Source organism: Cervus canadensis, chromosome 32, assembly GCF_019320065.1.
Source record: "Cervus canadensis isolate Bull #8, Minnesota chromosome 32, ASM1932006v1, whole genome shotgun sequence".
NCBI classification, from domain to species: domain Eukaryota; kingdom Metazoa; phylum Chordata; class Mammalia; order Artiodactyla; family Cervidae; genus Cervus; species Cervus canadensis.
In genome coordinates this window covers 4733488-4745996 of record NC_057417.1, presented here as the reverse complement: position 1 = coordinate 4745996, position 12509 = coordinate 4733488, and the positions used below count along the sequence as shown (strand labels likewise).

Genomic DNA, 12509 nt, shown 5'->3' with positions numbered 1-12509 from the left:
TCACCAGGAGTGAACAGGCCCTCCGTCAGAAATTAGAGCAAGGAGGATGGGGAGCGAGGGTTAGGAGGACAGAGAATTGGGAAAAGGGGAGATGAACACCAGGCAAATAAATTTAACTTTCCCCATCTTCTGCCACCATTTCTATACCTTTTTCCATTTGCTGCTTTTCTTTCTTTCCTTCCCACAAAGCCCATATCATGTGCCCCTCCCTCCCTTTCTCCCCAGCTCCTAAGCTGAATTACTCTAGTATTTGTAATAGCATCCTGGGTAGTGGAGACAGAGTGAGAAAGGGTGGTTAGGAAGCTCTTGAGATAGGCGTCTGAAGTGAAAGTTTTGACTCCAGGAAAGTTAGGACTTGATTTACTGGCAATAGGGAGCCATAAAAGGCTTCTGAGTGAGTGATGATGGTGGTAATGGTGTTGATGATAGTGGTCTGGTGGTACCTAACACTTACACTTACTCTTTGCAAGTTCCTGTTCTAAACACTCTACACACAGAAACTTATTCAGTTCTCATAGTCATCCCACAAGGCAGGTGTGATTATTATTTCCATTTTGTACACATGGAAGCCGACGTAACTACCATTGTGCGGGGGGGAGGGGGGCATTTGTAGCCTACTAATCATGGTGTGTGTTATCACACTGACTCTTTACAAAAACAGAGGAAGTAGCTACTATCAGCATCTTCATTTAACAGATGAGGATACTGAGATTTAGAGAGACTAAAGCATCTACTCAAGGCTGCATTAGTGACAGTAACAGGCAGGTCTGAAATTCTAGCTTAGATCTTTCTTATTTCAAAGTCCTTACTTTTAACCACAAGAATGATAGTATCTGGAGTGGGGAGGTTTGCTAAGTCTTAAGCTGAGAGACTGTTTTGCAGCTTTAAATAGACCTACAGCTTTCAGACAAGGGCAGAACTCTTTGGGGAGGGGTGTTTCTGTTTTTGTTTTTTTTTTCCTGGCGGGGTGAGGTAAAGGATCCCTCCTTCCCAGGTTCACCACTATCTCATACACAGGCTTTGCTGGATTAGGAAAACAATGCCTCCTCTTCTTTTCAGGATGCAGCCCCTATTAAGAAGTAACAACTTCTTTGTGACAACCTAGGGGGGTGGGATGGGGTATGAGGTGGGACAGAGAGGCCTTTTGTCTACCTATGGTTGATTCATGTTGATGTATGGCAGAAAAGCAATTATCCTTCAATGAAAAATGAATAAATTTCAAAACAAAGAAAAAGTCAAAATAAGAAAAAAAAAAGGTGTTACAACTTGGATATCAAAGTTCAGGATGAATACCTGCACCCATTTACCCTTGGCTGGGCACCCTTGCACAGTGAATAACCTGCACAGATGTTCTTAGCGGCCCTTTTTCTGGTATCCCAAGAATCACATCACTTAAGAGGTCTGGCATGAACATGGCTAGTCTCTCCCCAGCACGTAGTTATTAACTCAGCATCATGCCTGCATGCGTGTGTGCGTGCTCACCTGCTAAGTCATGTCCAACTCTTTGTGACTCCATACACTGTATGTAGCTCGCCAGGGTCCTCTGTCCATGGGATTTCTTAGGCAGAAAATGGAGAGGAGCAGAAACTGCATGTGACTCAAAAGTTATAGAACTGAGAGCCTCCCTTCTTCCTTTCCTACCTTGGAATTTCCTTGGAAGAAGCAGAAATGCTTAGGCCTGAGACTATTCACATTCCCTCAGAGCTGGAAGCAGTAATGAATGATTTGGGCTTTTTTCAAATCACGTAGGCTTCATTTCCCCCGTAGGGGCATCTACACAGGAAGTGAGAGCAAGTGGAGGAGGCAGCTTCCTCCTCAAATCTGTGCTCGTGGCCTGTAGTCGTCTGAGACATCCCGAAGTATTACAGTGGCTACAGTATTACGTGTGTAAAATGGGGATAATAATCATGCCTGCCTTGTGGGATGACTGTGAGAATTGAGTAAGTTTCTGTGTGTATGTATTTAGAGCGGGATTGCAATAAGCATTCAGTAAATGTTAGGTACCACCCGACCACTACCATCAACACCATCATCATTATCATTTTCATTATCATCATCACCACTGTCATGCCCTCACTCAGAAGCCTTTTTTTTCTTTTTTTTCATTTCTTTTTATTAGTTGGAGGCTAATTACTTTACAATATTGTAGTGGTTTTTGCCATACATTGACATGAATCAGCCATGGATTTACATGTGTTCCCCATCCCGATCCCCCCTCCCACCTCCCTCCCCATCCGATCCCTCTGGGTCTTCCCAGTGCACCAGCCCTGAGCACTTGTCCCATGCATCCAACCTGGGCTAGTGATCTGTTTTACCCTTGATAGTATACTTGTTTAGTATAGAGATAGTATACTCTCAGAACATCCCACCCTCGCCTTCTCCCACAGAGTCCAAAAGTCTGTTCTGTACATCTGTGTCTCTTTTTCTGTTTTGCATATAGGATTATTGTTACCATCTTTTAAAATTCCATATATATGCGTTAGTATACTGTATTGGTCTTTATCTTTCTGGCTTACTTCACTCTGTATAATGGGCTCCAGTTTCATCCATCTCATTAGAACTGATTCAAATGCATTCTTTTTAATGGCTGAGTAATATTCCATGGTGTATATGTACCACAGCTTTCTTATCCATTCGTCTGCTGATGGGCATCTAGGTTGCTTCCATGTCCTGGCTATTATAAACAGTGCTGCGATGAACATTGGGGTGCACGTGTCTCTTTCAGATCTGGTTTCCTCAGTGTGTATGCCCAGGAGTGGGATGGCTGGGTCTTATGGCAGTTCTATTTCCAGTTTTTTAAGGAATCTCCACACTGTTCTCCATAGTGGCTGTACTAGTTTGCATTCCCACCAACAGTGTAAGAGGGTTCCCTTTTCTCCACACCCTCTCCAGCATTTATTGCTTGTAGACTTTTGGATAGCAGCCATCCTGACTGGCATGTAAGGGTACCTCATTGTGGTTTTGATTTGCATTTCTCTGATAATGAGTGATGTTGAGCATCTTTTCATGTGTTTGTTAACCATCTGTATGTCTTCTTTGGAGAAATGTCTGTTTAGTTCTTTGGCCCATTTTTGGATTGGGTCATTTATTTTTCTGGAATTGAGCTGCAGGAGCTGCTTGTATATTTTTGAGATTAATCCTTTGTCTGTTGCTTCATTTGCTATTATTTTCTCCCATTCTGAAGGCTGTCTTTTCATCTTGCTTATAGTTTCCTTTGTTGTGCAAAAGCTTTTAAGTTTCATGAGGTCCCATTTGTTTATTTTTGCTTTTATTTCCAATATTCTGGGAGGTGGGTCATAGAGGATCCTGCTGTGATTTATGTCGGAGAGTATTTTGCCTATGTTCTCCTCTAGGAGTTTTATAGTTTCTGGTCTTACATTTAGATCTTTAATCCATTTACTCAGAAGCCTTTTACGGCTCCCTATTGTCTGTAAAGTGAAAGTATTAGTTGCTTGGTTGTATCCAACTCTTTGCGACCCCATGGACTGTAGCCTGCCAGGCTCCTCTGTTCATGGAATTCTCCAGGCAAGAATACTAGAGTGGGCTGCCATTCCCTTCTCCAGGGATCTTCCTGACCCAGGGATCGAACCCAGATCTCCCACACTGTAGGCAGATTCTTTACTGTCTGAGCCACCAGGGCAGCCCAGTTGCCTGTAAAATGAAGCCCAAACTTTCCCCAACACAAAACTTTTACTGAAGACATCTATCTCAAGAGTTTCCTAGCCACCTTTCCTCACTCTGTCCACACTATCCAGGAAGCCCTCCACTTTCATCTTTCAGACTCTGCCCTCCATCTTTCAAGGTCTGGCTCCAGGATCCCTGCCTCTGGGAAGCCCTCCCTGATTACCCCAGCCCAAAAAACACCCTTCTCTTACCTCTTACTATGAGAGCTATCTTTCCATTGGCTCCAAGGCATGATCCACTTCATGTAATTAACCAGAAAGGGATAGCTACTCACTCCAATATTCTTGCCTGGAGAATTCCATGAAAAGAGGAGCCCAGCAGGCTATAGCGCATGGGGTTGCAAAGAGCCACACATGACTGAACCACTAACACTTTCACTTTATTGAGTGTTTACCGTGTCCTGGCTACTGTGTTGATTGCTTTAGATGCAGAGTCTCCAGTCCTCACCATCCACCCCTGGGTTGTAGGTACTATTTATCCTCATTACACAGATGAGGAAATAGGGGCCCAGAGAGGTTAAGTAGACCCAAGATTGTATAGCTAGTGGAGTGAGTAGGGAGTAGAGCTGGAATTTCAACTCAAACGCCAGACAACTCTGGGCTTCCATGGTGGCTCAACGGGTAAAGAATCCACTTGCAATGCAGGAGACCTGGGTTTGATCCCTGGGTTGGGAAGATCCCCTGGAGAAGGGAAAGGCTACCCACTCCAGTATTCTGTCCTGGAGAATTCCGCAGACTGTACAGTCCATGGGGTCCCAAACAGTCAGACATGACTGAGTGACTTTCACTTCACTTTCAAGACAACTCTGCTATGCTGCGATGTACTACTTTATAGCAATAGAAAAGTTTGCATGGATATATATCATCCCTTTAATTAGATTAAGAGCCCATGAAGGTTCAGTGTTCCTTCACTTATTTGATAATTTGTTCAGCACACATTTATTGAACCCTGCTGTGTGCCAAGTCTGAAGGGTCACAGTTCCCTGATACCCAGTCCAAGGCCAGGCATACAATAAGTATTTGGTGAGAAATAGTTGATTGACAATGCTTTTTCTTGTCTGGGCAGCGGAATTGGACCAGTACGTCTTCCAGGACACCCAGCTGGAGGGCCTGAGCAAAGACATTTTCAGTAAGTTGACCAGTTCTTGTTTTCTTTTTAACTTTTTATTTTATATTAGTTTCCCTGCTGGCTCGGCCAGTAAAGAATCTGCCTGCAATGCAGGAGACCTAGGTTTAATCCCTGGGTTAGGAAGATCCCCTGGAGAAGGGAATGGCAACCCACTCCAGTATTCTTGCCTGGAGAATTCCTTGGACAGAAGAGCCTGGTGGGCTATAGTCCATGGGGTTGCAAAAAGTCAGATGCGACTGAGCGACTTTCACTTTAACTTTTTATATTAGAGTACAGCTGACTAAAAATGTTGTGATAGTTTCGGGTGGACAGTGAAAGGACTCAGCCATACATCCACTCTCCCCCAAAGCCTGCTCCCATCCAGGCTGCCACATAACATTGAGCAAAGTTCCGTGTGCTATACAGTAGGTTCTTGTTGGTTATCCATTTTAAATATAGCAGTGTGTACGTGTGATCTCAAACTCCCTAACTGTCCCTTGGCTGGGGGGCGGAGGGCAGTTCTTGGCTCAGCCTGCATTTCCTTCCTTGTTCCTGGGGAGCACTGTAATACCCGAGGACCCCCCCTCAATGAGTGATCACATTCCCTCCCAACGGAGTGTCAGCGGGGACGTCACCTTGGACGTCCACTGACTATGTGTTGGTGTCTTTGGTTTTTCCCCAAAGTTGAGCACATAGGATTGGAAGAAATGATCAGCGAGAGTGTGGAGGTGCTGGAGGAAGCAGGGCAGAAAAGTCAGAAAAGACGTGAGTGAGCCCCCCTCCGCCCCTCCCCAACACCCTCCGCGACGCCCCCACTCCCTGATCTGACCCAGCCTTGATTGACTGCTGGCCCTGCCTCGGCTCTAAAACCTGGGACAGCTCCCAGTTGCTTCCCTCCTTGAGTCCTGTCTGCTCGGCCTGAGCTTGGGAGTCCTCCCACCTCTCCCCTCACTCCTGCTCCCTAGTGATGCAGGGAGGAAGCTGATTGCCCAGGATCAAATGGCCTCTTTCCTGCTGGGTCTCTGCCCCTGGCTGTTTTGGGGTCCAAACAGACCTCTGGGCTCTGGCTCCTCTTTCATCCTTAGTTGTCACCCCCTGTTTAAGGGAGAGCTCTTCAAGCACAGTTTTTCCCCAGAAAGATCTGGGTTTGAGTCCTGGATCTGTTATTTATAGTCCGTGTGAACTTGGGCAAGTACCTGCATCTCTCTGAGCCTCCTAGTCAGTCTCCCTGCCTCCTTAATCTGCCCTCATCTGGAAGCCAACCTGGGCTTTTAAATGCAAATCAGATCATATTGCTGCCCTGGTGACCTTCTGGGTTTCCACAGTGGCACAGCGGTAAAGAATCCGCCTACCATACCAGAGACTCCTTTGGTTGAATCCCTGGGTCGGGAAGATCCCCTGGAGGAGGAAATGGCAACCCACTCCAGTAATACTTGCTTGGAGAATCCCGTGGACTGAGAAGCCTGGCACACTACAGTCCGTGGGTTCGCAAAGATTTGAACATGACTGAAGCGACTGACTCATATGCACATTGACCCTCCAGTGGCTACAAAATACATACCACAGGCCTGTATGACCTGGCGCTTCCCACCTCTCCAAACTCACTGTGAGTCCCTATGTGCCAGTCACTCTGCCTTCTTTCCATTCCTGTAACCCATGTATCCTTTCCAGCCCCAGGGCCTTTGCACTTGCTGTTCTCTCTCTCTGAGATGCACCCCCTCCCCCATCTTCTTCCCATTATGGGCTTGGGAATCTCTCAGGTCTTGGCCAACATGTCACCTCCTTCTGAAAGCCTTCCTTGACTACACTTTCCATATAACTTACCTCACCTATTTTCACCTTGTTTGTGTCTCTCTGTCTCTGTAGCACTTGTCACAATCTGGATTTATTTTATTTATTGCCTTTGCTGAGTTCCCTCACCACGAGGACCTTGTCCTTCTTACTTAATCCCTACATCCCCAGCACCTGGCATGTGGCTGGCATGCAGAAACACCTCAATAACTATCCATTGAGTGAAAATTTCCATAAAATGGGCATAACAGTTGATCAAGTGCTTACTATGTGCCAGACCACATATAAGCCCTGAACCTATTTATTGAATTCGAACAGGTAAGTGGGTGCATGACATGCAAATTCAAAATGTGCAAAGAATATTCAGTGGGAAAAAATTCTCCCTCCCACCCTTTTCTCCCAGTCCCTCATTCTCCCTCTCTGAAGACAACCTATGTTGCCAGTTCCCTTTTGGTCTTGTTAGAAATATTCTATTTAGGCACTTCCCTAGTGGTCCAGTGGTTAAGACTCCACACTGCCAACGCAAGGGCGTGGGTTCGATCCCTAGTCAGGCAACTCAGATCCAACATGCCGTGCAGTGTGGGCCAAAGATTTTTTTTTTTTTAAAGAACTATTCTATTTGTCTAAAAGTCACCACTTAAAAAAATATTTTTTCATGCAAATGACCGCCTACACCCTTCTGTACCTGGCTTTCTCCATTTAATGTGTCTGGGAGGTTATTTCTTTTTTTTTTTTTTTGGGAGGTTATTTCTGTAGCACTGATGGAAAGCACATGGTCCTGCCTTCAGGGAGTTTCCCTCCCTTCCTTTCTTCTTTCTTTTCCTTTCTTGCTCCCTCCCATCCTTTCTCTCCTCCTTTCTCTTTTTCTCTTCTTCCCTCCTTCCTTCCTTATTTCTTTCTTTTCATTTCATAAACATTTCCCCTAATATTTTATTATGGAAAACTTCAACATGCAGTAAAAGTGAAAGAGTTGTACTACAAGCAACCGTATACCCACCACTTATATTCACCATCGGTGTTTGGCTATATCGGGTTTGACACGTCTCTAGCCATCCCTCTATCCATCCACCCATCCACCCATGTTACTTTTGGAGCATTTCAAGGTAAACTGTGGACACCAGTACCACTCCATACGTCCTCCAGTGTCCTCATTATTTTTAGGGTATTTCACTGGGGGATGAACTATAATTTGCTTCATCAGCCCCTTGCTAAGGGACATCTAGGTGTTTTCTCTCATGTGTTACATGCTTAATACTCACTCATTGATTTCCAATGCACTCCTGAAAAGTAGGAATCCCTGCCCCGTTTTAGAGATGAGAGAGCAAAGACTCAGAGATGCTGTGTTACAGACATACACAGCTAGGAAGCTCCAAAAGCAGGTTGATTATTATTATTATTGTTATTTTAAAACTCAAACTCCTCTTAGGAATTCCCTGGCACTCAAGTGGTTAAGACTCCGCGATTCCATTGCAGGAGGTGAGGGTTTGATCCCTGCTCAGGGAACTAAGATCCTGCAAGCCTTGCAGTGCTGCCAAAAAAGCTTAAAAACTAAACAAAACAAACCTCCTCTGTGTCTCCTCTGTGGTTCTGCCTCTCCCTGCGCTTCATTGCCCCGGGTTCTTCAAGATGGGGTTCCGGCTTAAATAGGGGCAGAAATGGTTGGGGTCAGGGGAGGGAAAGGGACCCGAAAACCACTTCCCAGCCACTTAAGGCAAGGCCTGCTGCGGCCCATGAGCCCCTCCGGGCTTGGAACACCCCTACCCTGGGGCTGATGACCGTGGTGTTCTCTCTGCAGCCTTCCCAGAGGAGGTGCCTGTGGATCTGAAGCACCGGAAGCTAGGTGAGCAGGGCAGGTGGGCAGGAAAGCGGGGGCCCCTTAAGGTTCGCACAGAAACTAGCATTTGAAAGTCGGGGTTCAGAGAGGCGAAGCCACTTGTCTGAGATCACACAGCAAGTGAGAGGCAAGGCTTGGATTCAAACCGAGATCATGATTCCATAGCCCCTTGCTCTGAAGTTCAAGGACTCCTGGGAGATTCCACTCCTCCTAGGAAGCCCCTCCAATGATGCCTCCCTCCTCTTAACTCCGAGTGAGAGCTGAGACCCCCACCCCCCACCCCTACCATCTAGTTCCACTGCGCCTGCAGGTCACATGTCTCCTTGCAGAGTATAGTCACCTCAGACCGGCTGGTTACCCAGGGTCCTCCCGCCCTCCTTACAGGCCCCATGCCTCAGTGAGCCTCTCCTCAGCATCCCCACCCCACTGCCCACCAGATGCTTCCTCCCCTCCCCTCCCTTCCTCTCCCCTCCCTTCTCCTCCCCTCTCACTTGGTTGTTTTTGCAAAGCTGGGGAGACCAGCCTGTCTGTGGGGAACTGATTGAGGAACAAAAGCCTCCTAGTCTAACAGAGGAAGCCTGGTCCCTGCCCTCAGCAAACTCTAATGTGATGGAGAAGTCAGGGATCCAGCCCACGAAGATGATGGAGAAATAGTCTCTGTCTTCAAGGGAGCTCCCAGTCTGAAGTGGGAAGGCAAGTGTCCGCCCTCCAAGGACTCGCAGTTAAACAGAGGAGATAAATTTCTGCCTCAGGCTGATGGGCAGTGTTGGGGTCTCTTAGGGTCCCTGGGGACTCAGTGACTGGCTGCAGAGGGTGACAGGGGCCTGGGCTAACAGGACTGCCCACCCCTAGATTTCCATGGTAGGAAGCGCTCAGGACCCAGCCATAAAGAGGAGGCTGGGGCTGGTGACTGAAATGAACAGAGCAGTTGCTGAAATGAAACCAGCTTCACCCAGGCCTGAGGACAGGTGTTTCCTTCCACTGCCAGCAGAAAGATCCACCCTGCCCTCCTCCACCCCCAAGAAGGCCCCTCTAGACACCACCCCCCCACCCAGATCTCACCCAGCCTCTAACACGCCCCCTTCCTCACAGCTGAGCCCCTCACCATGCCCGTGGTGACTGGCACTTTCCTGGTGGGGCCAGTGAGCGACTCCTTGGCTCAGCCCTGCCCGCCGCCTCCTGCTCTGTTCAACACGGAGCCAGCATCCAGCCAGACCCGGCTGAAGGACCCGGGTATGTTAGGGGCTCCAAGAGGGTGGGCTTCCCCGCTCCCTGGAGGTGCCCCAGGAGTGGCTGTGGCAGCAGGGATGGAATTCCTCCCCGCGCCAGTGTCTCCTCCACTTCTGTCCCAGCAAGTCCGGTCCTCGCGTCCCCATCCACTCAGTCTGTGCTGGAGAGTACGCCTGGGAGGAAACGCATCCCTGGGAGATACAGCAGGGAATCCCCGCCGGTTAGGGAATTCACCCACCGGCCCTGTGCTTTCATCGGTTGTCAGCTGAGCACCCTCTCTGTGACAGCTACTCTGCTGGGTGCCAGCAGCACCACCAAGGGCAGGCCAACACAGCTGCGGCTCTCTGGTAGACCCAAGCCCTTTATAAGGGAGTCAGATATTCACTGGGGCTTCCCTGGTCACTCAGACAGTAAAGCATCTGCCTGCAATGCAGGAGACCCGGGTTCGCCAGGGAGGGAATGGCAACCCACTCCAGGATTCTTGCCTGGAGAATTCCATGGACAGAGGAGCCTGGCGGGCTACAGTCTACGGGGTCACAAAGAGTCATGACTGAGCGACTAACACTTCCACTTTTTTTTCCACTAGACATTAACTCAGATGTTAATGAAGGGACTTCCCTGATGGTCCAGTGGTTAAGACTCTGCGCTTCCAACGCAGGGGGGTGGGGCTGATCCCTGGACCAGGGATCTGGGAACTAAGATCCCACATGCTGTGTGCGGTGCTGCCAATAATAATAATAATTTTTCTAGATAATTGAAATATATATATATATATATATTTAAAGATTTTAATGGAGAATCCCAAATCACCTTCTCTGTCTCTTGCAGCGCCCCCTTCCAGTTCCTTGTTGAGCTGCCTGAGTCTTCCCGCGGGATCCATTCAGATTATCCCCACTCTCCCCACTCTGCCCCAGGGGCTCTGGCCGATCTCAGGGACTGGGACAGGGGTCTCCAGTATACTCATCTACCAAGGTGAGTGTGTGAACCCTGGGGTCCTCTGCCTGTGACCTGACTGCTCCTGTATCCCATGCCCCCCCCACTCCCACCCAGGTATTTGACAGGTGTAGCCTAGCACCTTTTCATGATCTTCCTTCCCCAGGACACCCTTCTCTGTCCCCATTTCCCAAAAATCAAAGCAGAGGAGCAGAGCTCCCCAACATGGTCTGAGTGGACCCACCACCCACCAAATGGCTAAGTGGCCTTTTTTGGGTCACTTTCCCCCACTAAGCCTTCTTTTTTTTAAACAAACAAACAAAAAAACCCACTCTATTATATTTTAAAATCACAACATCATTGCATGCTAATTAACAAGCCACACAACAATAACACATACTTACAAGAGTTCCCGAGTCTCTCCCCCACTCTTTTGGTATACCGTTGTGAACAGTTTGGTATGTACGCTTGTATAGCTTTCTCTGAACTGCCTTGTTTCCAGGTCAGCAAAGTGGTCCCTGCTGACCTGCCCCGTTGAAGGGTTTTAGATTGTCCAAGGGAAGGGATGCGTTGGGCTCTCAGGGAGAGAGAATACACCTAGGAGAAGCTTCCATTTGATTCAAGAACTTCCTTTGAAAGTTGCTTGCCAGTCTTTGTATAATGAACTGGTGCTCCAGGAGCAAGAGATATCTAGGAAAACGAGCTCTGACCACATAGTGGGGAAAGTGCCTAGTAGTATTTGCCCTTAAGCTCCCTATGAGATGATTGTTCCCATTTCACAGATGGAAAACCAAGGCTCCAGAAGCTAGCTGTAATTCCAGAGCTCTTTCCTCAACTCCATCCTAAAATGACTTCCTTGGGAAGTTTCCATCCCCTTTCTCCAGCCCCACAGCCCCACAGCCTTATTTGGAGAAGGGGTGACCCAAGTAGGCTCCTAGCTGATTCTATAGTCCTTTCCCATCTCCTGTAGGTGAGATGCCCCCGGCCAGCCAAACACCCCCGTCCAGCGACCCTGCTGTCCAGAGCCTTCCCAAGTCCCCAGACCGGCCTGGCTCCGCCAGCCCCTTTGCCCCGTCTGCTGCTGATCTCCCCAGCATGCCTGAACCAGCCTTGACCTCCCGTGCAAACCTGACAGGTAGGAATCAGCCTGACCTCTGAGAGTTACCAGAAATAGAACTAAAGGTTCTGGGGGAAGGAATTGCCTCAGACAACGAGATCCACCCACAGAGTTGCCTGTAGGGACTGGCAAGTTGTGTTTGCGCAAAACAGGACAGGGTGTCCCGGGAGGTGGCTGCATGGGAGGGTGGGCGAGGGGAACAACAGGAGAATCCATGTCAAATCTCAGCAGCTTCTTACATGCAAGAAAATAGGCTCAATGCAGCCTGATCTGAATTGCCAGCAGAACCTGGAGATTTTGATTTCAGCATACCTATTACGATTTCTAAAAGACTGGTGAAAATTTTAAAAGTATAGCCGGCCAAATAAAGACATCTTTGAATAGGATACAGCCTCAGGTCACCACCTGGGGACACTCAGCCCATGTCAGCTCTGCCCTTGGCATACTCAAGGGACTGATGACCCAGAGGGAGGGAGGTCTCCGGGGTGCCCCTCACCGTAATTCTAACACTAGCTTCTTCCCCTCCAGAGGATGAGATGTCCCCCACCAAATGCCCGGCAGCTGACAGGGCCTCCAGCAAACTTCCCAAGTGGCCTGGTGAGTGCTGGCAGGGTCCCTTATTGTTGGCTCATTCATTCATTCTTTCACATGCTCATTTGGTCCCACCATCATCCCATCATTCATTCCACCAGTTACACCTACACTTAGAGAAATGTTTACTGAGGACCTGTCCCCCATAAGCCCATACAATGTGTCGACATTTTCTTGTTTGCAAAGCTGGGAGAATGAAGGAGGGAAGGGTGAGTGACTGAG

The 12509-nt window shown here is 48.3% G+C and overlaps 1 protein-coding gene across 7 annotated transcripts in view; it reads left to right on the top strand.

The window, feature by feature from the left end:
- CIITA (class II major histocompatibility complex transactivator) overlaps positions 1-12509 on the top strand; it is a 56427-nt gene that overhangs the window by 29164 nt on the left and 14754 nt on the right. For 5 of the 7 annotated variants that reach the window (XM_043456211.1, XM_043456210.1, XM_043456213.1 and 2 more), the window contains 7 exons: positions 4750-4812; positions 5476-5556; positions 8378-8422; positions 9509-9649; positions 10475-10618; positions 11550-11714; positions 12225-12293. In XM_043456211.1, the coding sequence (XP_043312146.1) occupies positions 4750-4812; positions 5476-5556; positions 8378-8422; positions 9509-9649; positions 10475-10618; positions 11550-11714; positions 12225-12293 (708 nt within the window). The remainder of the gene's footprint in view (positions 1-4749; positions 4813-5475; positions 5557-8377; positions 8423-9508; positions 9650-10474; positions 10619-11549; positions 11715-12224; positions 12294-12509) is intronic. The other 2 variants (XM_043456212.1, XM_043456216.1) reach the window with 1 other exon arrangement.